The sequence below is a fragment of the Acipenser ruthenus genome, chromosome 10, assembly GCF_902713425.1.
Source record: "Acipenser ruthenus chromosome 10, fAciRut3.2 maternal haplotype, whole genome shotgun sequence".
NCBI lineage: Eukaryota > Metazoa > Chordata > Actinopteri > Acipenseriformes > Acipenseridae > Acipenser > Acipenser ruthenus.
The window spans coordinates 35,302,743-35,328,868 of NC_081198.1; the positions used below are offsets into that span (position 1 = coordinate 35,302,743).

Genomic DNA, 26,126 nt, shown 5'->3' on the forward strand with positions numbered 1-26,126 from the left:
GAGAGGTGAACTGAACTGAAACTCCTTAATGACATGGAAACTGTTTTTAAAACCCTAGAAGTTTCCCTTTTTAAACCTCATCTCCTTGCTCTTTTATTCTTCTAGCTATCAGATCTGTGAGTTCATGTACGAGAAGAAGCACTTGTACGACAAAATCATCTACTGCTATTTGAAAGATCCCTTAAGAAAGGTATGGTAGGCAATGTTTTGTGCAGGTGGATGGATTTTTTTACTGTATCTGTGTTTTTCATACTGGTATACATCTTCATTCTCTCAGCCTCCCACAAACGAACCGATTGGAAAACAAAGCAATTGACAATATCGTCCGCTGAGAGCAAATTTTTTGTATTTTACAAAATTATAGTTTTCACCTACTGTGTGAGCATGTTCTACGACTGGTTTCACAGACGCATTAGGACTGACCTCTGGACTTCCTAATGTTACCTGATGGTACCATAGACCTAAGTGAGTGCTAATCTGGGTCTGTGAAACCAGCCTCGGGTGTCGAAACAAAAACCAGCCTTCAGATATGTCTCATCTTTTGGACATTTGTAGTTATTGATATTCTTTTCCTCAGCCAGCGATGTATTATTTTCTGTGGAGCATCAGGCTTCATTGCGATACGTCTGCTTTTGAAAGCAGTGTAATTGTCTTTTTGTTTTAAGGATACACAAGACTTTTCTTAAATGCTTCAGATTACTAGCAGTACCACAGATCAATTCTCGAAATGTACACAAATGTACTGAAGTCAGCCCATTCTGGGGCTTTAGCGATAATCCCGTAGTGGAAAGGCCCTGCTGCAAAAATCTGCTAAAAATAGGTATAATACCATGTGCTGTGCTTTTCATGAGAACTCATCTTTACTAAAATACTGCTAAGTGCTTTCTTCTTCAAAACTGAAGGCTTTTCTGAGAAATGTATGCTATTAACTGACAAACAGGCTGGGCAGATAGTCTACTAATTGAAAGCCTTTCGACTGAACAATTTATAATGTCTTTCTTTTTTTTAATTTTAATTACATTTTTTAAAATTTCATTTTCAATAGATCACTTTATGATGGATTGCATTAAAGAAGTCCTTAATAAATTGTAGAATGATTTGGGGTTTGCAAAATGTGTTATTAATCAATTAGGTCTGTCATATTTTTAATCAGTGAAATGTATTAGCCCTCATTTGTTATATTACTGCAAGGTCCTGCCATCCCCTCGCTTTTATAATACATTTTTATTGCAAACAGAAATTATAAAAAAAACTTCACCTGGGGGTGAAAAAAGACATTTACCTAGAAGTATATGTACCACTCATATACATAAAGAGCAGGCATTACAATCTGATGCAGCACAGTTGTTTATTAAACTGCCATGTTGAATTTTTTTCAATCAGGGTGAGGTTTTTAACTATATCCACAACATCCTTTCTATCCCGGGATACAGCCCTGAGGAGAAGCAGTCTGTGTGGGATGAAGCTATGGAGCACCTTAAGGTACAGTTCACTGGAGAGAACAAGCAGAGGCTTTAAGACAGTAAATACAGTATAGCATATATGGTAGTGATGGGAGGGTGGCACATCCCTTGTATTGTGCCGCTACATGTACTGCATGGGTACAAATGGGCAACCACCCGAGGGGTGCTTTCAATCAAATAATACAGCAGGTTATGAGACACGGAATCTCCATTATGTGGCCGAGGATACAGTGCGTATCACAATAGCATCCCCAGCACAAAAAGCTCTCAAGAAGTTGCAATTAGTGTGAAGTATTTCTAATATACACTTGAAAAAGTTATTGAATCACTGTGTTGAATCTTAATTGCTAATGTTTCAACACACTCATTATATCCCTCTTAACACTGAGTACGCCTGCAAATTGCAAGTGAAATTCTACAGTAATACTTATATACATATATTAATAATTCTTCCTGTACTCGACCTGTCTCGGGATCTTTTTTTTTTGTATGTGTCTCTTTTTTTATTTTATAATTTTTTTTATTGCATTTGACCACTTCATAATGAAATCTACTACTTGTAGATGCTGATGTATATCACCGAAAAGGTTTGCTGACAGACAGTATGTGTCCAGTTGGCCATTGCTGGATTGTGTTACAGTGGTGTTTGAAAAGAAGTATTGTACAGTTTGAAACTGATCTGATGTAAAAAAGGGGGGCAATAAACCCACCGTAGTGGAGAAATACCAGCTGGATTAATGCAGATTTAAGGAGTGATGAACACTTTGGGATTGTTGTACCCTGAAAAACTGCTCAATGATAAGAAGGGAAGTTAAAGAAACAGGCTTGTAACCACGAGGTCCCCGGTTCAAATCCTGGCTCAACCACTGACTCATTGTGTGACCCTGAGCAAGTCGCTTGTACTCCGTCTGTCGGGTGAGACGTTTTTGTAAGTGACTCTGCAGCTAATGCATAGTTCACACACCCTAGTCTCTGTAAGTGGCCTTGGATAAAGCCTAAATAAAGAAATAATAATAATAATAATAATAATAATAATAATAATAATAATAACATGGATGTTAAAATGCAAGGGTGAACGAGGCTGCATTAGAAACTGACCTGATCTGCTTTCTCTTGCAGGAGCTGGTATCGATCGACCCGTCCAAAGCAGCAGATTTGGTTGCCATTCACTTTGCAGACGAGATCCGCAACATCATTGACAAGCTGGAGGTAAATTATTTTCCACAATTCGTCTTGACTAAATGTTTAAAAAATAAATAAATAAAAATAAAAACACGGTACAAATTGAGTTGGAGCAACCATCAAAATTGATATAAAACCAAATGCAACGGCTGTCACATCTCTAATAAGAAGACATTCAGTTTACCTTTTCCAGTGTGGCTGCTGAACCACAAAGACTGCTTCAGTAGGCTAAGTACTGTCTATTTCTATATCCTCTTATGTAATATTTCATGGTGGCTCCTTAAAATTTAGATACAAATATTGAGTTTTGTATTGAGGCTTTTTTCAAGTAAATAAAGTATTTTGTTCTAGGTTGATATCTTTTACTATTTGTATCCTGTTCATTCTTTTGAAACCTGACCCCTTTTGGAAACGAGGCAGTCTGAGAGTAGCTGCTGTAATTACATTTAAGATTAATTGAACTGGAGGTATCTCTGAAATGTTACAAGCCGACTTCTCTTTAAATAGATTGGAAGTTATCTTTAAGCAAGGATGTAATTGGTTTTCGTTATCTTTATCGCAATGTCAGATACATACACTAATTGAAAATTAGTTTATTATTTCCTTGAGAATCAAGTGCGACGAGGTGAGAGTTTTAAGATTTTAAAGTTTTATTGCAGATTTTGGGCCTTATTGGGGAAAAAAGTGACTACCATTTACATTTATATAGCTAGAAATTAGAGCCATACCACCTTGTACTCTGATCGAGTCACAGCTGGGAACCATGGTTGGACCTGGTCAGCACTAAGGGGAGTGACCTCCCAAGGACCAGCTGCTGCTTCTGCAGTTAGTGTATGAAGTGCTGTTGCTGGTTCAGTAGGGGGTGCTCTGACTTGCAGGACTCCACCAGTGCCCCATTATAATGGTTGCTGATCAGAAGCTGCCTATTCCCTTGTGACATCTCTGTTAACCTTCTTGTCAAGCTTAGCTATGGGCTGTGTGTTTTTTATGTACCTCAACAGTGCGGACAAAGGATTTCAAATCCATCTCTTGTTAACTTTATCAGGGTTAAAAACCTATCGCCTATAGCGTTGTATTTTAAATATTTGCCAGTCCTGAATTAATATTGCAGATGGATTTGAAAACATTGGTTTGCACTCCTTTAGGATGGATGCTCACCTGTAAAAAAGGATTTAACCTTGTCAATTTTTATAATAGGGGTTTATCACAGTGGTCATTCTACAGGCATGAAAGTACAGTGTAAATTCCATACATTTCTGGTCCTTCGAGTCAGCCATTGAAGAAAGCATTGTTTTTTCACATTGATGTGTTGACAGGTACTGGCCTTTTAAAAAAATGGAGACGTGTCTCTTATGTGCTTGAAGCTTTTCAATTGACAGTAATTATCACTGGTCCCAGGCTACATGTGCTGTCTTGAGGTATAAAATGCTTGCTTAGGAAAAGGCCCCAAATAATGTGAACCAGGAAGGAACAGTAGCCTGGTTGCTATGGTTGCCATTCATCCAGGTTTTGCCTGGACAATTCAAGTGTTATTTTTGTATCGGTTTATTGAAGCAGATCATGGTGATTTATGGTAATTCTTTTTCTATGACTACCATAATTTCGGAGCAGCAGTATAATCCAGTATAAAGGACTAGGCTGTAAATTTATATAGTTGAAACGTTTAGCCCTTTTGTGTAAACTACGTACACATTTTTAATGACATTTACCAGGTTTTTATATTTTAGTTGTGTATGTATTTCAAATTATTAATTGATTTTCATGTACAGTATTTATTTACAGTGGTTTGCAATCCATCAACGTACTACAGATAAGAATAAAACGTTTCCAAAATAAATGTAAATCAATGCAAGATTCACTGGAACAGTACATTTTCAGATTAAGGTTTAAAATACTATGTGTTTTTCAGTTGACCTTTTTAAATGTTTAAATGTTAATAATACACATCTGTGTGTGTAATGTTCTTTGTGTCTTGGAGGCTAGAACAATTAAGTTCTTATCCGACAGCTTCTGTTGCATTTGATGTTGCTTCAGTAACAGTAAATCAAAGAGAGGTAGTCTTGACATACACCATCAAGAATATACTAAGAAATAAACTGCAAACAAAGTGACCGAAAAAAGTAAACCACCCCGAAAGATTTATACCATGGCCAACTGAGGGCAGAAAAAACTAACAAGGAACAAGAAACACCACACAGACTTCAAGTATTTAAACTGCAGTAACCAGCCAACTGTACCATCTGTATGACCTGGCAAATTCATCAAACTACCCTGTTAGAGCACCACCCAATCCTGGCCAGTTTTATACAGTCCGCAAGAAAGATGGACAGAAATACCAACCTACTTCTCTCAGATGCATAGTAGGTAGAGTAGACAGACTATGAAGCCTGACATTATTTAGTAGTAAACCTGTATCTATACTGTTTAATCATTCTTATTTAACTATGTAGCCTGCTGTGACCCCTTATGGTGTGTATATCAACTTGTATCATCTAGAACCCTATAGAATATTCTATACATATACACTCAATAGAGTGCATGAAAACGTCTTTGGGTAGGTATTAAAATTATGGGTAGGGGCCTTACACAAACAATATCTGTATTATGGCATAAGTGATGTCATACCAATAAACTACAGTAGTTTGTGCATGGCAATGCAGTTTATAACGATACAGACAGATTGAATTGTATAGAAATCAAATTAACTTTTAATAGCCTGACCTCAGCTGTTTTTCTTCTACCACTGTTAAATGTTGTTTTACCTTTTATTTCGACCAGTGTTACAAATGTGTTTTATGAGTACACCAGGTGATGGCAGGGTCGTTAATGTACTCCCCCTTTTCCTGGTCTTTTTCAGTCTAGTTTACAGGTTGGGTTCAGTTTCTCCCTGATTACTTTCATATGGGATGGTATTATTACATTGATTTAAATGGTGGTGGTATTTGAAGCCACAGCCATGAAGATGCATTGAATATAATTTGATGTGTTTTTTTTTTTTCTGTGTACCAAACTCTGCTTTATAGCCTTGAATGCCTTTTATATTACAAATCAATTGGATCACCTTACAAGTGTGATCCTGACAGAGATACCCCCTTCTTCTCGTCTTTAGGAGGACTACTTGCTGTTCCAGTTTTTGAAGTGTCTTCTGGACCCCAGGTACGTGTCACTTTCTAAAATGCTTCTTACTATTTTGAATGCTGCCTTTTCATAATGTTTTACTGAGAAGGGATTGAAGGTTAAGGATCTGTAGATCTTATGTATCTTACCTGAATTCTGTTGCCCTTGTTAACTATGATTTTCCATCTTGGTACGCCCTTGTGCTGTCAGTTTGTGTATGTACAGCCCTTCGATACATCATTCCATTAACCAACCAGCTGCTTCCTCTATTGACTGACATGCCTTGCAGCCAGTAACCTGCTTTAACCCTGAAGACACCGCAGAGGTGAAATGACCTAGGAAGCGAAACAGTAACAGACTTCCTGAGAGTAAGACAAGGAAACAGAACTTTATTTAACCTGGTGTAGCAGCAGATGTCTTGTGTTTAAAATGAAAATGCTGTAACATGTTTATTTCAAAACTGCACATCTGAGGTCTGTGCAGTGAACCGAGCTGCACAGCAAGTAAGTGTTATTTTGTTATCTTTAACATCAGCAAGTACAATAAAAATGCCGGGAAAAGGGGCCACATCAGAACAGGTTTACAAGTTTAAGGATAGACGTATTAATCTACGCTGCTGTTTAGCTCATACAGTAGAGCTCATCATTAATCCTTCAATTACATCAACTTGAGTTTCCCTCCAGATGAAAAGCTAATTGAATCAGGCCTCTTAGTTGAGCTTAAAATATGAAAACCAGTTGACCAGCCAAGATGCTGCAGCATGATTAATCTGTTCCCCTGCCAAGAGGAAGTGTTGTGTCTTCCTGAAATAGTCAGCTTAATACCCACTGGCTAATTATTTCCAAAGTGCGAAAAAATAATTACAAAGCTTATTTTTGTGCCATTTATGTTTTTGGTGTTTAAATCCGTTAATCAATTAACACCACGCTTTGTGACATGTTCCCTGTGAAAGAAGAACCAAATGTACTGTAGCTGGACCGGAACAGCAATCTCAGAGTGTCAGTTATAATGCAAGGGTTAATAAAACTACTGTGAATCCTTATAGCGAGCGTTACTTTGGGGCAAATTTAAACAGCTGGCCCAGATGTTATGTCTGAATACAACTATTATTATTATTATTATTTATTTCTTAGCAGACGCCCTTATCCAGGGCGACTTACAATCGCAAGCAAATACAAATACATTCAAGTGTTACAATATAAGTCAACTAGACATCACCTGTAAAAATGTTACTGATAAAGAACAATGAGCACAACAGTCCTGTTCTTCTGCTTATTGAAAAAGCAGAACATACAGTAAATGAAGGTGAATTTCAACTGGGCACGCTTGTGGATACTGGAACAAGGGATTAAGATGTATTTGAACTTTGTGTAATTACTACTGTGGCCACTAGGGGCCACATTAAGGGATTCTGACGACAAAAGATTGTTTAGCTCAATATATGCAGTTGACTTATTTCCCCCCATTTGATACAATCATTTTACAATGGTTGTTGCTTTGATTGAAACAGACAATTTCCACTTGATTTTTCAGCATAGGTGCGATTATCATAACATTGCTCCCAGACTTACTGTACATCAGTTAGGCTTGCTACATTGATCACTACTTAGTCACTCATTTAGACACTATGCATCTGCTTCTAGTCTCTGCCCTGCTAGGACAACAAAAAGAACAGGAATGTATTGCACCAATCATGAATGATTAGACCTATGGATTTAACACCGCTTTATCGGGAGACATACCTTACCGAATCTACAGTACTTTTACTTTTTCCCTTGTTCCTGCATTCTGTTTCTCTCCTCCTTCCTTTTCTCTTTTCATTCCACTTTTCTTCTCACTCCTTCCCATCTTTCACACCTTTTCACCCCACTACCCCACTCTTGATCTCCCATCATTAACAGACAATGAGGGGGGGCTGTTTGCACCTAGCTCACATAGGGAGGGACCACCCCACACCCACCTCAGTTTGAATCCGAAGCCTGAAGAGTCTTGCCAGAATGTTTGTCTACTTGATGAATTATACATTATATAGTGGGGGGGTCTCCTGCAGGGTTATTAAATGAATGTTCTGAGAAACCTTGGAGTAGTCCTTCTGATTTAATGAGCTATGAAGATGAACAGATGGCCGTCAGTGTTAGGTTTGAGTAAAAACCAGGCTAATTTTAGGAGCTGTACATATGGCTGTATTATTAAAGTCATATGTCCAAAAAAGTTTGGAAATCGGTGCTAACATTCTACATTGCCTTCTACTTTTACAGATATATTCATTTATATATACAGCCAGGCAAATAGAACAGTAAAAGATACAGTAGGTTTGCTTTGTTCAGTAGTTGTGAAATAATTCAGCATGCTATTGAGTCTTTGTTACCCTGTTGATATTTGCCAAGTTGCAGAACAATGAGTAGGTTAATTTAGTGGTGTTTTTGAATATATTACTGTAAGTTTATATTGCAAAACTACAGCTTTGGTCAAAAGTTTGCATTACCCTATAGAATTAACTAATTGTGTCTCAATCCTAAAATTCTTTTGGATGCAAAACGTTTGGCCATAGCTGTACTTTAAAAACCCTCTCAGATTTGTTTATATCAGCTATTTCATATTTTTGGCTTCTAAAAGGTCCAGCTTTGTTTATGAACAACAGATTGTAATAAAACATGTGTTTTTTGTTCTCCTGGCAAAAAAACATACAAAGCACAATCATGTAAAAAATAATAATAATTCAATTCATGCCTAATTTAGAAGCAAATGGTTAACCAGAAAGATTTATTCATTTATTTATTTATTTTAAATAGGCACTTTTGAATTTACATATGTCTCTACTGAATCAAACTCTTTTACAGTTACCATAATGTGTAATGCACACATTCACTTTTATCTGACAGAATACATGTTACATGCACAGTAAATGTGCGGCAGTAAATGTTTATAAAGAGACTTTTCCAGTGACAGCTTGTCACTTTGTTCTAGTGTCTTTGATCAATTCATTTTTCTGCTGTCGGATTTGTTCCGCTCAGGCTGCTGTAAATTAGATGAGGTTCCTCCACAGGAACTCCTGGCTTTCGTTTCTCCTGTGAGAGGCCTCTAGGGGGGGCTTCAAACAGAGGAGCTGTCGTGGCATAACAGGGAGTGTGCTTCCCCTCAGCAGCTGCAGCACAAGCTCCAACTGAGACAACAGGCCTAGGGAAAACTCCAGCGTCTGCAGCCAAAGAACACTCCTGTTTATTTGTAGTTAAATATTGTGTATAAAGAGCAAGTAGCCTGAACTGTAATTGCTTTCCACATTTCCTTTACTATTTTATGGTATTTTCAATCATTCAGAGCGGTTTTAGGTTCTGTCACTCCAATATTGTTAAGAGTTTTTGTAAATATGCCTTTACCTGGTTTTGAAAATGCTTTGAGCTTGTCTGGGGAATTGTAAGAGCTGGGTCAGAATAGCCTTCCTCCATGCCATTCAAATCATATTAACTACTAATAAAAATGTTAAGTATTAATTAACAATTAATGATGTTTACAAAGATGGTCTGTGTTTTAAACTACCTACATCTTACCGACATACATAGTGTGAGGGATTGGTTAAAGGAAACGGGAAAAAAGGTGAATGACAACGTAAACCAACTGGTTGGTAAACAAAGAAAATTAATAAAAAGTGTTTGGGATCAAAAATGAATGGGTTAAAAAAAATACACTTATAACTGTGTGTTAAATAAGGGAAAGTACAAATGGAAAAAAGTATGGTTTAAAACAAATATTTATTATTGGTCAGAGACAATACCTGGGGGACACTAGGACCAGGTGGAAGCTACTGGAGTCAAGGATGGCTCCAGTTCAAATTAATTGTCCAATTTAATGACCTGTCAATTGTTTAATAATATAATTGGTTACCATTTAAAATGTCTGTTTGGTGAATGCTTGAACGAGGGTGATGGTAGGAGCTGAGTTGGAGAGTGGGAGAGTAAAAACAAGGAAAAAGAATATTCGTATTGTGAGAACTGGTTAACGACATTTTGGAAAGGTATTTGGATTACGATTTTGGTTTTGGAGACGAGGTAACAGGCTTAGCCTGCCCCGTCATTAGGTAGGGAACGATTTGTTTAGTTAGGACCCGAGACTGGGTTAGGTTTTGTTTTCTTTATTTTCTTTTTCAGTCTGTAAATAATAAACATACGCTACGGCGTTTCCTTGCATCTGGTTGTCAAGTGTCTGATTGAAGCAAAGCCTGGGATAGGAACGCAGATCGTCACAATATATATATATTTTTGCATGACATGCTCCACTTATGGGTGTTTAGTTCTTCTAAAAAGCTTGAACTCTATTTAACGTCTACTGTGCCATTGCGCCTCACTGCAAATGGCGTGCAGGTGGTTGACTTCGAGTTCCTGTTTCCTCAGAAAGGAACATGTGGTTCTGCACAGAGAACATGGGGGGGCTCTAATACCTGCGGACCAGTGTGGAAGAAAGAACTGCTCTACAAGATTGTAACGAGAATTAAGAAACTTTATTATTAGAAATTAATTAACAGTTGAACTAAGCAGTAAACATGGGAGTAAAAAAAAAAAGTGCACTGAAGCTAGGACATTTTTTATTCTTTCTTTAATCTTTATAGATAGATAGACTGATAGATAGATATGTAGTTGCCACCGCTTAGAACGGGCGCGTTTGTGATCCACTCTCACACAATAACCTGACCATCAAAATGTCCCCCAATCACCAGTACAGTAATCAAAACAAGCACGCGTGTATGCAGTTAAATCTTTATTAAGACACTTATTACACTAATAAAAAAGTTGTATTAAAACCTATGAAAGTAATGAAAAGTACAGTAATCCGTCGCGTTATCTGACTGCGATGGGACCAGAGTAAGGGCGGATATGTAAAAAGGCGGATAAATGAATCTTGTTTTAACACAGCTGTAACAATTACTGTACTATATTATTATTGTTTTGAGATTCATCTTTTATTAGGGAGCGCCCCTTAATCCCATTTTTTAGAAAGATACAGTACAGGGTATTAATGCTTGTGACAGAGTAGCCGTCTGCTGTGCGGGTGCGTGCATTCGCTGCTGAGTGACGGGCAGGAGATCGAGACAGAGGTTGAAGTTAATACGCTCCACAGGCGAACAGGATTTATTTACCTATTGTAGCGCTGAGCTGCGGGGTTTCCAGGATATAATGAGACGGTTAACAGTTGCGGTTCACAGCAGAAGGAAAACGCTGTATTTTATTATTTTATTTTTAGCTTTTATTGAACAATGGCTCTCATTCCTCTCCTCTCACTCTCAATCTGTAAATAAACCTGACACTACGTACAGGGATTAAATAGCCAAAGTACAGTACAGGGGTAATCGCTCAGTAACAAGGTGCAAACAGCTGATTGTTCGATCTGTCGAGCTTTTTTACTACATAAAGTGCTGCCTTTTTTATTGAAATCTATGTGAACAGCTGATTTGTGGATTCATGAGAGCGATTACTACAGTAATAAGCAGGCCAATCAGTAAATTTCTGTAAAGATACCGTACCATCTTTTCATTTATTCTAGAACGATGGTAGATTTCCATAATGGAACAGCAGCCATAATTTGTCATTTTAAGTGTATCCATGACCTTGCTGCGTTCCCTTTCCCTGCTTTGAAACTGAGGCCTGTCTGAGGCTTTCCAGCCTGTTGGCTTCTGAGGCAGCAGTGCTGTTTAGGGAATACTGTGAGAGGTGCTAAACTGGGGTGGACATAGCCACTTCTGACAAGCCTCCCCTCTTTAAGAGTTCCCGTGCTGAAATTACTTTTCACAGCTTTTCTTTCAGACACAGCACTTTCACAGGGCTCTGTAACATTATGACATCTCCGGCGGTGCAGCTGTTGGCGGGATTGCCAATCGGCCCAACCCTGAGCTGCAAACAAGTGCTGCAAAAATTATCTGTTTGCCTGCCACATTATTTTTGGACGAATCAATACTACACATGGCTGTCATGGCTGCCCTACATGTCATTGGCAGTGTTATGGCAGGCATTGCTAGCATTGTGTCTCATTTCAGGTGACTTGGATGCCCTTATCCAGTGATTTTAAAATCTTCCTCTCCTCTGGTATGTAGCTTGTAATTACATACGCTATTGACTTCTTTTGTCTCAAGCAATTATTGAAGTTTTTTTTTTTTTTTTTTTTTTTTTGGTACCAGCACCAAGTATTGAACCTGAAACAGTTGGCTGGGGCTGCTTGTGAGTTCAGTTCAGCTGCTGTTCAATAGTTTATCATACAAACAGAAAACAAAAAGCAGACAGTTATAGATTTTAAAAAAGACGTTTTGTTAAATATGGAGAAGTTGGCCTTTTGAACGCGTTGTGCGTTGATGATGGGCAGCAGTGTGGAGTAGTGGTTAGGGCTCTGGACTCTTGACCGGAGGGTTGTGGGTTCAGTCCCTAGTGGGGACACTGCTGCTGTACCCTTGAGCAAGGTACTTTACCTAGATTGCTCTAGTAAAAACCCAACTGTATAAATGGGTAATTGTATGTAAAAAATAATGTGATATCTTGTAACAATTGTAAGTCGCCCTGGATAAGGGCGTCAGCTAAGAAATAAATAATAATAATAATAATAATTACCTGGTCAAGAGTCCAGAGCCCTAACCACTAATCCACACTGCGGCCCATAAATTATATTAGGTTTCTTATTTATTTTAATACTTTTGTTTTTTCTTACTATAAATCAAACCTAGTTAGATTGCTTCTAGCATATTAACTCTGTTCCATATAGTTTGCCATTCTGCTCTCGCTGGATCAGAATGTTTTAAGGCTCTGAGTCTAATTTAAAAAGATGCTTTTGCCTAATAAGGGAGGTTTGGAACTTTCAGCAGGTCGGCTTGACCTTTTGATACCAGAAGCTCTTTTTCAGACCTTACACAGACTGAATCGATGCATTAAATTAGAACCCAGTTTGAAGTCTCCTGTTGTCAGTTTGCATTAAAACTTTACGATAGATAAACAACGTCAGCGCGTTGCTAGGATATGCACTTTAGGCCTCTACATTCGCGATGGATATACCCCATGTTAAATGAGTTGAGGCTTCACTGGTGAGTCTAATAATAATAATGTCTTTATTTTCATGTAGCACCTTTCATAGTGGACCACCATCACAAAGCGCTTTACAGAGGTAGGCTGTGAACTGTGCATTATATGCAGAGTCACTTACAATAGGACATTGATTTAACATCTCATCCGCAGGATGGAACACAAGGAGGTTACGTGACTTGCTCAGGGTCACACAGTGAGTCAGTCAGTGGCAGGTGTGGGATTTGAACCGGTGACCTGGACTTTAACCACTGGAACAAAAAAGTGACAAGAACACAGCATATACCTTTTGTTAGTGTAATAATTTCAAAAGAATGCCAATATTAAATCTACTGATTTACTTTCTTTTGTTTCTAAGTATGTAGTGTTTGAATTATATGGCAATATATTATATAAAAATAAGCTGAATTTAGTATGGTAGTTAAATTAGTCAGGATTTGTGAGAGTAATTAAAATGTTTTGCTTTGCTTTGGACATAATGTTAACAGTAATGAACAACCATAGTTCAGATATAAATTAATTCTGTTAAAATATAGTATTTTTTTATTATTCTTACAATGTTAAAGGGACATTTTTTTCAGTTGTTAAAAACTCAACTCCTGTTTTTTTAGTTATTGGATCTTCTGTTAAAAAAACAAACAAATGTTTGTTCTTTATTTAGAAAAATAAAACGTCAATGCATCGATTATCATTGAGAAATGCCTATACAATAATCGAATAAGAAATTTGGTTGTCAATTGCACTCCTAATATGTTACATCTCACCAAACGTCTGAACAGCTATGTTGATGAAGTCTGAAGACACACCAAGAAATTACATTATTTTTTATGTCAAGAAAAAAAAGCAACAGCCTCTGATCTTTTTTAACTTAAATTGATACCAATGTTTTGGAAATGCACTTTTGGAGTAACAGCTTCTAAATTTAAACCTGATTGTGTCTCCTGTTGGCTGTTGAGATGGCCGTTTCAAGTTTAATAATACTGTATATCATTTTATCGAATGCTAAGGCAGCTGAAAGCTTTGCCAATTGGAACAAGTCACGCTTGACGGAGCTCTGGAAATTATTTCTCTTGGTTGTGCATTTGAACCTTTATCTGCTGGAAACCAGAAAGGGTTGGTGGTTCCCTTGAGGAACTGGCTGGTCTGAAACTGTGAAATTCAGGAAGATCTTGACATCATGTTACAGAGCAGCAGTGGTCTTTGAGAACTGAGTTCACACAGCCCCAGCAACACAGTCTATTTTCTTAGCAGCCATTTCCTTTATGGAGATTCCAGATAACTAAACAAAATAATGATTTTATTTTTATTTTTTCTAAACTGTGTATTTAGTGAAGTCAATTTAAGTAGCTACTAATTATATATATATATATATATATATATATATATATATATATATATATATATATATATATAAAGAGATAACACATGACAGAGCATGGGTTGTGTTGCATTAACATACTGCTGAGTGCCTTCATACCAACAAAGCTGTATGTTAATGCAAAACAACCCACAAGCCCTGGAGTGTGTTATCCCGCTTATAAAACGGACACAATAATACATAGAAAAACTTTTTATATATATATATATTTTTTAAAAACTAACAATTTTATTGTATATTCTTCCACCTTGGAGAAAAAATAGTCCCTCAGACACGGTTAAACTAGAGGTTTTCAACATTTACAAAAATAAATATCAAAATAGAATACTATTTTATCCCAGCCAGGATCAAAATAATTAATTGTAGCCCTGCCCAGCTACTTTTCTTAAAAGCCTGAAGCTAGTTAAAACGAGAGGACACGCAGCCAAGAACATGCTAGACCCGGGGGGAAGGGCGAAACTTAGTTGCAGGCTTTGCAATGAGCTAGGCCGTGACGGGGGATAACTAGCCAAAGCGCCTAAAATAACATTAAAACACGGCTAAAAACTTAGCGACTGTAAAAATATATACTGCTTTTAGCGAAAATGATCGTCTGCTAAGAAAACAGACTGTGTTGCTGGGGCTGTGTGAACTTAGTTCTCAAAGACTGCTGCTGCTCTGTAACGTGCAAAGTCAAGATCTTTCTGAATTTCACAGCTTCAGACCAGCCCGTTCCTCAAGGGAACCGCCAACCCCTTCTGGTTTCCAGCAGATAAAGGTTCAAATGCAACCAAGAGAAATCATTTCCCGAGCTCCGTCAAGCGTGACTTGTTCCAATTGACAAGTAATAAGGCACAGTAGAGTAGTAATAAAAAACTATACTCAGGCTCTCTGTTGCGAGTTTAATATGTTGTGTATTGATAATTTATTAATCAAACTGTAATAAGACAAAAATAAGTTCCACCGTGCATTAAACTGCACGGTTTAAAACGGTTTAAAATGTGTAGTGGAGGATATTGTGTCAATGTTCCAACAGCACTTTATTTTAACAGCTAATAAACATGCTCCTATTCAGAAATAAAGGCAGAGAAAATCCTTGGTTCTCTCAGGATCTTGCTGAACTTATTCACCAAAGGAACAAGTGTTGGGCTATAACTAGAAAGACCAAAAATACACTGGATTTGTGAGTATTCAAAGAACTCAAAAATAAGTGTACCTGTTTAATTAAGAAATCCAAATCTGACTATCATCTTAAACTTATGACTGAAGATTTTAATAATCATAGCAAATTCTGGAAAACAATTAAATCTTTGCAGCATAAAAATTCATCTGGTCTTCCTCAGCAAATAGTATCAGGTAATACTATTATTTCTGATAAAATTACTACTGTATGTTGAATGCTTTTAATTTTTGTAAAGCAGGTCATATTTTTGACGAACAAAGCAATGAAGCCTCTAATTCTGAACTTGACCGGTAGTGTGTGTGTGTGTGTGTGTGTGTGTGTGTGTATATATATATATATATATATATATATATATATATATATATATATATATATATATATAATGAGAACAGAGAATTCCAACGCAACAAACGGCTCTATATTCAAGGACAATCGGGATCCAATAGGGTACTCATCAATCACTAGAAATACTTAGTAATTGAAAAACTGTTAACTGCAATGTTTCATCTTCCGCCTTCTTCAGATAGCATGGTAGAAATAGCCAGGTAGACTGATGTTGTTCTAAGTTTGAAAGTATATACTGTATATGCTATGCAACCATTACAAAATTAGTCCAATGTTGCAGAAACTCCAAATACACAGAAAAACATCTCCTCAGATGTTTGACAGCCGAACGGAGAAGTTTACAGTATGACAGAAAGCATTGTGGTTGCGCACAGCAACCTGCTGTTTTTTTTTTTTTCTTCGAAATCTGAATTATAACGATCTGATCTTTGTAAAAAAAATAAAAAAAAAAGGTATTGTTTTTAAGCAGTTACATGGTGTCTTTCTAATGATGTCATAAACATTATCTTGTGCTATGCAACGGGTTGCGTATTGATAGGAGCCATGCTACCTGGGGTAGGCCGGATCCAAATAATAACACATATTTTTGCAGAGGCACATACTGTAAAATATTGGGTGCAAAGGTGGAAGGAATAGCTGAAAGTGAAACATGTCAAACCTGCGTAGAAAGTGACCTGGTTTTAATTCCACACGGCTCTCTGTCTTCCACAGGGAAGGCTCCCAGAACCAAAGGCTGCTGCGGTTGAACCCTGACCTCTATGAGCTGTACATTGAGCTGCTGTGTCGCTTCAGCCCTGCGCAGGTCACTGAGTTTTTACAAACCTCAGAGCACTACCGAATGGAGGAAGCAGTTCAGGTAAACTAATTAACGACACCTCTCCCTGGTGTAATGATCTGACTCGGATTCAAAATGAACTTAATACAGGTTATTCAAGTAATATTATAAAGATTAACCTTGGATTTTGATTGTGTTTTGATTTTATGTACTGTATGAGTAATGCTATTATGCATACCCCTGGTGACTGGGATGCACTCCATATTTGTGGCCCGTTTTGCCCCATCCACTCACAACATATCATTAGTACTAAGTAAAAAATTGCCCACTCTTCAAAAATGCTATATGATTGGCTGGAGTATTTGTTTTTTCACTCTGAATTGGTTTTCCTGCCAAGACTAGTATCACAATGAATCTTGTTTTTTCAAGATTGCAAAGCTATGGTATGCACTGACAGAATTGTATTTTTCATTTTTTGTTTTTATAGATTACTCGGAAACACAACCTACATGAGCCCTTGTCATACTTGCTGGAAAAGAAAGGAGATGTGCACGGAGCTTTTCTGGTCCTGCTTGAGGTATGCATGTACTAATCAAAGTGTTTTCAGGGTGTACTGGTGAGAATACTGAGTTCAGTTCTGGTCATCTCACTGTGGCTCTGGAGAGAGTCTAATCAAGAGCAACCAGACTAAAGAAATGTGCTATGAAGATGAAAAGTTGAAAAGAACTGAATCTATTTATTGGGAACAAGGTGGGACTTGATTGAAGTCTTATAAAACTTAACAGGAGCTGACAAAGTTAACCAATTCTTGAAGCCCAGCACAGAAACTAGAACCAGATGACATATTTGGAAATTAAGAGGAGACAGACTCGAGACAGAGGGTAGGAAACACTACTTCACACAGAGAGAAGTGAGGGGATGGACTGGGTTTCCTAGCCATGTTGCTGATGGTGAATAATTGGGATCCGACTTGAGAGAGTTCTGAGATCAACCAGCTTGGAACCAGACAAGCATTGATGGGCTGCCTCTCATTCAAATGTTCTTGTGTTCAGGGTGTATGCTAAATGTGTCTCTGACCCTGACATTGACCTCATGAGTGCATAACACCGTCCAAGCTGGGAAACAACACCAAAAACAATTTTAAGAGCACTTCTATTTCTTCTTAGACGTGTAACTCCAAATACAATCCAACTGTGTTTTGTGTATATTATTTTTGACCTCCCCCAGGAGGACAGTGGCTATGGCCTTTTTCCGATTGAAATTGTCAATTGAGCACAGCGGGACAAGGCAGTGACTGTGAAGCAATGTGGAGAGACACCGACTGAATCAGCTTATTCATCTTGCACATTTCCATCTATTTGGAGCAGGCCCTTCTCTGCTCTCTTCTGCTGATTATCACACCTTGATTCTGGCTTGTACTATCCCTGTGGGTTTCCAGCAGCAGTAATGGAAACATGCCTTCTCACTGTTAGTACAACCACAGGGTCCAGTGAGCAGGCAGAGCAAATCTGTCTTCAAGTTAAACCTCTTTCCTACAGTATATAAAGTAAATGGTGTTAAAGTTTTACTGAACAGGCTGTAGGGATTAAAACACAACACGTTGATTTCTCTAGCTTTCTGCTTTTTGTATGTATTCCTGCATACTTTTCAACATAATTGCAATTGTTTTTTGATATTTGTGTTAACATATCCCTAGTCATAAATCAGTTTTGACCAGTTGTTAACATTTCACATTGGTTATGCATCGGTCTTCTCGTTAAATGTCTTCTGAAAACACAACATCAGCTGCTTCAATCCAATGTGTTCAATCAGAAACATTTCATTGGATCCTGACTCCTCACAAAGCATTTTGATTGGTTACTTTAAACCACATTGAACACCCTTATTCTAACTTTCTAAAGTTTAGAATGACATTTTACTTGAAGCCTTCAAAAGGCACCCTTTTCTCTGAAGAGAATGAACTCCTAGTGTTCAAAGTGAATGTTCTTTTGCTTTTTCAGACTTTGAAGCACAATCTGTCTTTGCTCACTGATGGTAATGAAGGTATGCATGGTTTTAATTTAACATTTTTTTATTTCAACATGACATATTTGAAAGGCTAATTTTTATTAAATTTTGCTTGAAATTGTATGGTTTGTAACAATAATAACTTTGGAAAACATTGAATTGAATTTTGAATGCATCTAATAATGTAGTAAAGCCTGTTTTTACAGTCCCTTGAAATAAGCAGTCATCTGCTCTTAATAAACCCCATAAACCAACAAACACATAAACAATTAACATATATAAAGCAATAAATACCATAAACCGTTATGTATTGTTTTAATACATTTTGAGGCAGCCTAGAATATGCTGTCACAGCCACAGATGTTTATTGGAGACGAGTTCATGCAGGTCTGAAAGAAATAAACTGAGCCATTAAAACTCTTTTCATACACATTTTGCTGCAACTTTTTTTTATTGAGGAAACGCGATGCATTGCAAGTAGTGTCGTTTTATTTTATTTTATTTTGTATATTTTTTATGCAAGTATTGTATTGAGTGGTAAAACAATTCTCTTTCGCTTTGAAAGCTGTCAGTAATGAATTGGACCCCATGCGAAGTGTTGAGATTTCTTTGGAGGAAACCATTGCCCTGTGCCAGCGGTGTTCTAACTGCCTGAACCAGCAGCAGAGAGAGGTGAGGGAGTTCTGTGTGTAGAAAAACAAAGAGCAGACGCACACCCAAGCAGCATAGCCGAGGTGCTGGACAACGGAGAAAAGCTTAAAACTGCAAAGAAAAAGGGAAGCCGCACACTCAAAGATACTCCTAAAAGTTTTCAAAATTTATTGAGAAAGAAACCAATGTTTTTGCTGCAAACCTTCATCAGGGTATAGAGAACCACTAATAGAGTGTTTTTTTTATAGACAAAGTAGCAGCTATTAACAATCAACAAATTTAAGAAGTCACAATCAGTCTACATAATTGATAGTTGTATAAAGATGTAATAGATTAAAACACGTTATTAATTAAAGATAAGTATAGAGAGACATTCAGCAGTGGGGTGGCATGGGACAATTCTGTAAGCTAATTATTTGAAAATTCAACTAAGAAAGCGTTTGTTTATAAGTACACTTTCGTATTAAAATTAGCTGGAAACTTGGTAGGAATTAGGCTTCTGAATTGTTCCCGAACTTGGAACAGATTCACAATGAATTCAGATTAGAACCATAACAAATTCTTGAGTAAGTAGCTTCATTTTACTTATTTTGTATTTTTTTTTTTTTTTTTACCTTCGTTTGAGTTTTGCAGTCATTCTGAGGAGTTCTTGTTGGGAGATTTTGTTGATCTAGAGTAGTACTCAATATCATGTTTTAAAATTAAAATACAGGTTTGCTGTAATACATGTTTCTTTAAAAACATCACATTTGAGACCCATGTGGCAACAATTACTTTAAGGCACTTTGACAACGAGTTAAGCGCTATAGAGAGACTGTAGCTGGGCTGTAAGTAGAAAGGTCACCTTTTCATGTGATCTGAGTAGAATGGAATGAGGCAAGCTGTTTCTGGCAATTGGGATTCTCCAAACAAGCTCAAATCAAGTTCCAAGCCAAGTAAAAACAGATCTAGAGAAAAATGGTTGGAACTCGGTAACTGAACTTGGAACCCCTCAGAAAGATTGCTAACACCATCAAATAGTAGCAGAAATGTGAAGAATCAAATAAACTGATATTTGATAAAAGCATACAGTCCAAAGAAGACTGAATAAGTCCCTTGAAGTGGTATGTTGTGATGTGACATGCTGTAATGTTCATTAAAATCTGTGGAAATTGATGAGACAATTATGTGGGAAAACTGCAGAGTGATCGCGAGGATGTTAAACTCTGCACGGTGCTTCTTAGCATGCATGTCTTTTATTTATGCATTTGCTTGTTTCCTCACAGGCTCTTTGGTTCCCATTACTGGAAACGATGATGTCACCACAGAAGCTACTGAAGACCACAGCATGTCAGCACACCTCGGAATGTAAGCAGCTGTAATAAAAGTCAATGCGTTTTGTGTACGGTATCTTTTATTGTATCACTGGGGCAATCTGGGCTGAGCACTTATAATAAGAGGCACTTCTAATAAGAGATGACCTATTAACCTATTTTAATAACACATTGAAAAACATAATTTTGTTCAATGCGCATGCTGACCTTTGGATACAACAGGATAAGTGATTTGGACAAATCCAGAATTTTGATTGGTTGATTTCTTACAAGTGTGTAATGTTAGCAGTTTGTAATACCGAAGTAAATGACGTTTGTGGATTCTACATGAATTGTATGTTTTAATAGAAAAAATACAAAAAAAGAATATATGAGCTTTACATTTAATATTGAACTGTAGTTAACAACAAAATGCTTTCTTAAATCTTACCTGTCAGTCACTTTATTCACTATATACTACAGGTCTAAAATGTATATTTCCGAAAATATTATATTGCAAGCATACATGTTCATTTTAAAACATGACATCTGGTACTAGTCAGTTTTGCTTGCTTTGTCGTCCAGTAAACACATTACACTTGCACTTCCTAGGTCATTTCACCTCAGCAGGTTCTTTGGGGTCAAGCATCTTAATGGCTGTAAAGCACGTCTATCATTAGAGGAAGCAGCTGGTTGGTTACTAACAGGGACGGAGGCCCTGCAGGGGTGGGTTCAGGTCAGGACTGAGGTGCAGAAGCTTGTAGAGCTGTCGAGGCACCTGACTAGCCAGTCCCTCGTCCCCCTTTATACTGAAAGCTTTGAGGTTCACGAGCACTCAACATCTTGAGAGAAAAGAGAGACGCTGAAATAAAAGGGCAGTGGTGCATGTTTTAAAATGCCAGCTTGCACTACCCTTGTGGTTTGTGCTTGATGTAATGACAAGTTGTTTTTTTTGTTTTAATGTTTTCCCTGTAGCTCTGAAGCAGATGACAATGCAGGTTCTGAGCAGTATGACAGGATTCATTGCATTGCCTTCAATTATACAACGCATCCTACAGGTTAGTGTTGAGATTGCCATTGTTTTTTTTTGGAACATTTTGCTTTTTTATTCTTGCACCTTGTTTTTCTAAACAGGGAGCTACAGTATATGAAAGGTCCTGCAGTGTTTTGAAGATACAGCATTTGTTAAAGACCTCGAACACAGTCAAGTAGTAACATTTTGTTTAGGTTTGTCTTCTGTATATTAGTGGAACCCTCCACTGATTTATTTAAAAGTCATGTAGTACCTACCAGATGGGAAGCAGTTTATATAAATCCCACCGAGCAGCAAGTAAAATGCTTTATGAATTATTTAAGCGACAATGTCTGTAGGCTGTACCATCCGTGAAGGTAGTTATGCGTCCAAAGCCGATGATGAGAGTGTTAACGAAAGTCAAGATCATCTACAGTACTATATAGTAGGGCCTTCATGGATTAGGGCACCATCAGTATTAGAAAATTACTTATTATTATTATTATTATTATTATTATTATTATTATTATTATTATTATCTATAAAGACATTTAAAACCTGGATTTACCGTTTTGTTCTGTGATTTACTAGGTAACTTTCCACTAAAAAACGAAATAGTCCCAACAAGTTTAATAAAAAATATATATATATTGTCCAAAAAATATGTGGACAATGTCAGTGAATTGAAACGAGTTGGTCTGCCAGTTCAGCAATCAATATGTGGAGTCTGAGCAGCTTGTTGTTGTTATTGTTGTTAAACCTTAAAGAGCGTTATTCTGAGCCTATAGCAATGCAGCTTATAGTAGACCAGCAGCAGCGAATCAGGTGTTGACCTATGCCCATGTGCACAACAAGAAAGAATGGAGCTGACAGTGGACTGGCAGGCTTTTATCTGACTGTATAAGTACTGTTTTGAGCCAGTATAACTAATGAGTCTCTGTTTACCAAAATTTACATCAAGGGAAAGATCAGGCATTCTTTATTGGCTTTCTGTTGCGTTCACTTTGTGGTTCAGGGGGATAGTAGCATCCCATGGAAATCTTGGCGGACTCTAAAACAGGGAAATCTTTTTCAGGGAGAGGGTTCCGGTAAAGTTCTGCAGATCACGAAACAATTAAATGGAGCTGTCCATTTGACATTTCAGAGCTAACTCCCAGGAGGGCTATGGATTGAGCTGTCAGAGCTGCACTCCCAACCTGGCGATCTCAACACAGTGTCTGACCCTGCTAACTGCTTCTATCCCAGTCCTGTCTCGTCTTCTCACAGGCACATCGCTGTGATATAGCCTCAGCTCAGGTCCTTTAATAGCCCTCGGCTTCACATGTCTTATTCAGCTGTTTGTTTCATTAACGGCCGAGAAACGTTTAATGCATACCAAAACATCATTTATACTATACTTAGGGTTATATTTAATCATGTAGATGCTTAAACTTTAAACATAGCACAAACACTATTTTAAAATGTATTTTCGCCTCAGTCGCTGATAACAAGTTTTTTATACCCCCTGGAACTGACTTAAGTCTCTTGTCATATTTGGTTTTCAGGTTAGACATGGGAAAGATAGCTGTAATGATTTATCTCATATCTTAAATTGAGTTTAAGACACTGGAGACTATTTTAATCCTGGAAATGCCTGTCGGGCATGCATTGAAAACAGAGAAAGAATGCAATTTCAGCTATGTTGAATCATCTTGTATTCTTTTCAGTTAACCACCCTTTCACCCTCAATACCAGAGATGCCTTGGTGTCTGAATTAGAAGGCTCACATTGAGTAGGTGGAACTGGCAGTGTTGAAAGGCCAATAAGGAAAGCGGTTCAGTGCTGACAAGTAGGATGCTCAAAGCAAGAACAAAGTCATGTAAAAGCAGATGTAGAGGACATTAATAAATCGATATTGGAACAGCAGAACCTAGAATCACTCAGAATGATTTCAGCTATCATAAATAAATAATCGTCATTTTTAAATGACATTTGAAGCTACATGTGTGCTGTTGTCGGTGAACTACTGGCCCCTGGAGGACAAACGCATGTCGTGCAGGTGTCCGCTTGAGGTCAAGGGTCGTCTGGCCAGTAGGAGCCGCTGTAGTGTGGTGAGGTGGCGCCAGTCCTGACGATTTTGTCTCACTGAGCCACGGGAGCGACCACACCATTGCAATGCTCCCTGTGGAATCTCCAGTGACGAACAGCATCTCGTCACAGACAGGACACAAACCTGCACTCCCCTGACTGTATGATTCACACTGCATGCCATGCGGCCGTGCCTTTACCAGGTGAGCTACCTGGGGAACTCCTTGGTACTGTTTATATTGTATACTGTCGACAGTAAAACAGGACCACAGGGTTACCAATACAGGTATACTGTTCCGTGCACATACAAGTGCTCGAAAATAATAATGAAAACAGAAGGCGAAAGAAAAAGGGAAAATAGAACACAGTAATAAAACTACAAACAAAAGTGCTGCTTACGCAGTGCCCCCACTGCCGCTAAGCTGGTCAGAACGAGCCTCCGACCTACGCTCAGTTATCCTATACACTGGGGTGGCCAGAGTTCCCCGTATAGCTAAACACGTCCCCTCGGGTACGTAAATTATATCTTCTGTTTTTCTTCAAATTATTTTAAGGTTCCCCAACCAGGCTTGCCTGGTCCTTGTCTTTAAACTGACCTATTCTGTCAGTGTCACTGTTCATTCCCCCACACGGCCACCCGAGTGCACAACCAAGCGCAGTTCTTATGGGCCGAGCAGTCTCCCAAGGCCCGCCCCTCAGCCACTCGGAGAGAGGGAAAGCACACACACCCTCTTCCCCCACCTCTCTGTGTCATCGCCATGACCGACAGGCGGATCATAGGAGACTGCTGCCCTCTACCTGCAGTCCCACGCATGTGTCAGAAAAATCAGTCCAGACCACCCCCCCCCTGTTACACTGGACTAAAATGGGTTCAGGTTAGGACCCTAATTGGCTAGCCTTAGCAGCAACTTTGAAAATGAAAAACAAAAGAGCGAACTGGCTGAGAAAGAACCAGTAAAGAAATCTAACAAACTGGTTACCATGATAACCACGAAGTTCAAACCTATGGCCTTGCCTCACATTCGTATTGACAGCACAATCACTGGTCCCCTTCACTTTAATTTAGGATGTGCTGGTTTTTCAAATACAGGCATCTAATCCCTTTCCAGATCAAAAAGGATAATAATGAACATGTCAGTGTTCTTTGTTTAGCCTGCAAACTGCAAGTCAGTTTTATTATTATCCTCCTGCAGTAGACAACACGGTTAATGACTTAAGAACGGAAACGGATATGAGAATGGAGAGTGCTTCACAAGTGGACTCCAGGTTTGTGTCTGGAGTCCACTGGAGCAAGACGACAACGGTCAGCGGTTTGAAGATTCATCAAGGGAGAATGAAATGCTTGAGGGAGAAGAGACAAGGGCCTCGCATTGATCAGTACTTCTTACAAAGTCAGTCAAATGAAATCCAGTGACAGGAAGCAAACCATAGTACGCAGGATATCAGCACCCCTGTCATAGACGTGAGGAGGACTTGCATGGATACAACTAGTGATGAACCTAATGATCCTTACGAACCTGGTCGGGCGAACCAGCGTAAGAGAGAAAAGAACCTCAACGGGCACAAGCCTGGAGTTAAATGGCCAAGAGCTTGTGCCTACTGCGAGGAACACAGTAAACGCAGATCTCTGTTTTCGTTGGAAAGGTTATGTGGAACAGTTGAAAAGAAGCTGGATAAATTTGGGGACATCATCTACGCATATGGAAGCGTGAGGTTTGGAGTTGAAAAAAGGAAGGAAAAAGTACAAACTATTCCTGGAAAGTCTAGACGGCAGCAGGAGATTGAACGCTTAGTTAGAGAAAGGAGACAGCTGAGGAAGCAATGGAGAAGAGCAGAACAAAGTCAGAAGGAGGGACTCAATCTGTTGCAAAGGGTCATAAAAGATAAACTTGCAACATTACGCAAAGCTGAGCGCCTACGGAAATGCTACAAAAAGGAGCGTGCGAGAACTAACTTTTATAAAGATCCATTCAAATTTGTAAAGAAGTTATTCACCAGTGAGAGAAATGGCACACAAAGTTTGAGCTGGAGAGAGATTTGGAGGAAACACATACAGATTCAAAAAGGCAGGGGCCTATGTCAGTTCCTTCAGACATCCCACCTATCAATCCATCAGAATACCAAATGGAGGACTGTGCACCTAAGTGGAAAGAAGTAGAGCTAGCTCTGAAAAAAGCAAGGGCGTCATCATCTCCAGGCCCTAATGGAGTTCCGTACAGAGTATACAAGAGTGCTTTAGGAGTTCTACAAATCCTGTGGAAATTGATGAAAATGGCATGGGAAAAACAGATTGTACCAAGAGCATGGCGCGGAGCAGGTGGAGCCTTTATACCAAAAGAAAAAGATTCTACAAGCATCAGTCAGTTTCGTCCTATTTCCCTATTAAATGTAGAAGGCAAGATTTTCTTCAGCATTATCAGAGATTGTCAATTTACTTATTAAAAGAACTGCTTCATTGACACCTCAGTACAAAAAGCGGGCATTCCAGGTTTCCCAGGATGCTTAGAACACATCAATATGATCTGGCAACAAATTCAATCAGCTAAAAAGTAGAGGAAGGAGCTCCATGTGACATTCCTGGATTTGGCTAATGTACTGTACATGTTTCAGTGCCACATGA

At 38.3% G+C, this 26,126-nt stretch overlaps 1 protein-coding gene across 2 annotated transcripts in view; it reads left to right on the top strand.

The window, feature by feature from the left end:
- Window positions 1–26,126, top strand: part of vps8 (VPS8 subunit of CORVET complex) — a 132,993-nt gene that overhangs the window by 55,938 nt on the left and 50,929 nt on the right. For both annotated transcript variants that reach the window (XM_034016381.3, XM_059032092.1), the window contains exons 31-40: window positions 106–190; window positions 1,384–1,482; window positions 2,583–2,672; window positions 5,755–5,801; window positions 16,414–16,558; window positions 16,965–17,054; window positions 18,478–18,520; window positions 19,050–19,156; window positions 20,401–20,482; window positions 21,403–21,485. In XM_034016381.3, coding sequence (XP_033872272.2) covers window positions 106–190; window positions 1,384–1,482; window positions 2,583–2,672; window positions 5,755–5,801; window positions 16,414–16,558; window positions 16,965–17,054; window positions 18,478–18,520; window positions 19,050–19,156; window positions 20,401–20,482; window positions 21,403–21,485 — 871 coding nt within the window. The remainder of the gene's footprint in view (window positions 1–105; window positions 191–1,383; window positions 1,483–2,582; window positions 2,673–5,754; window positions 5,802–16,413; window positions 16,559–16,964; window positions 17,055–18,477; window positions 18,521–19,049; window positions 19,157–20,400; window positions 20,483–21,402; window positions 21,486–26,126) is intronic.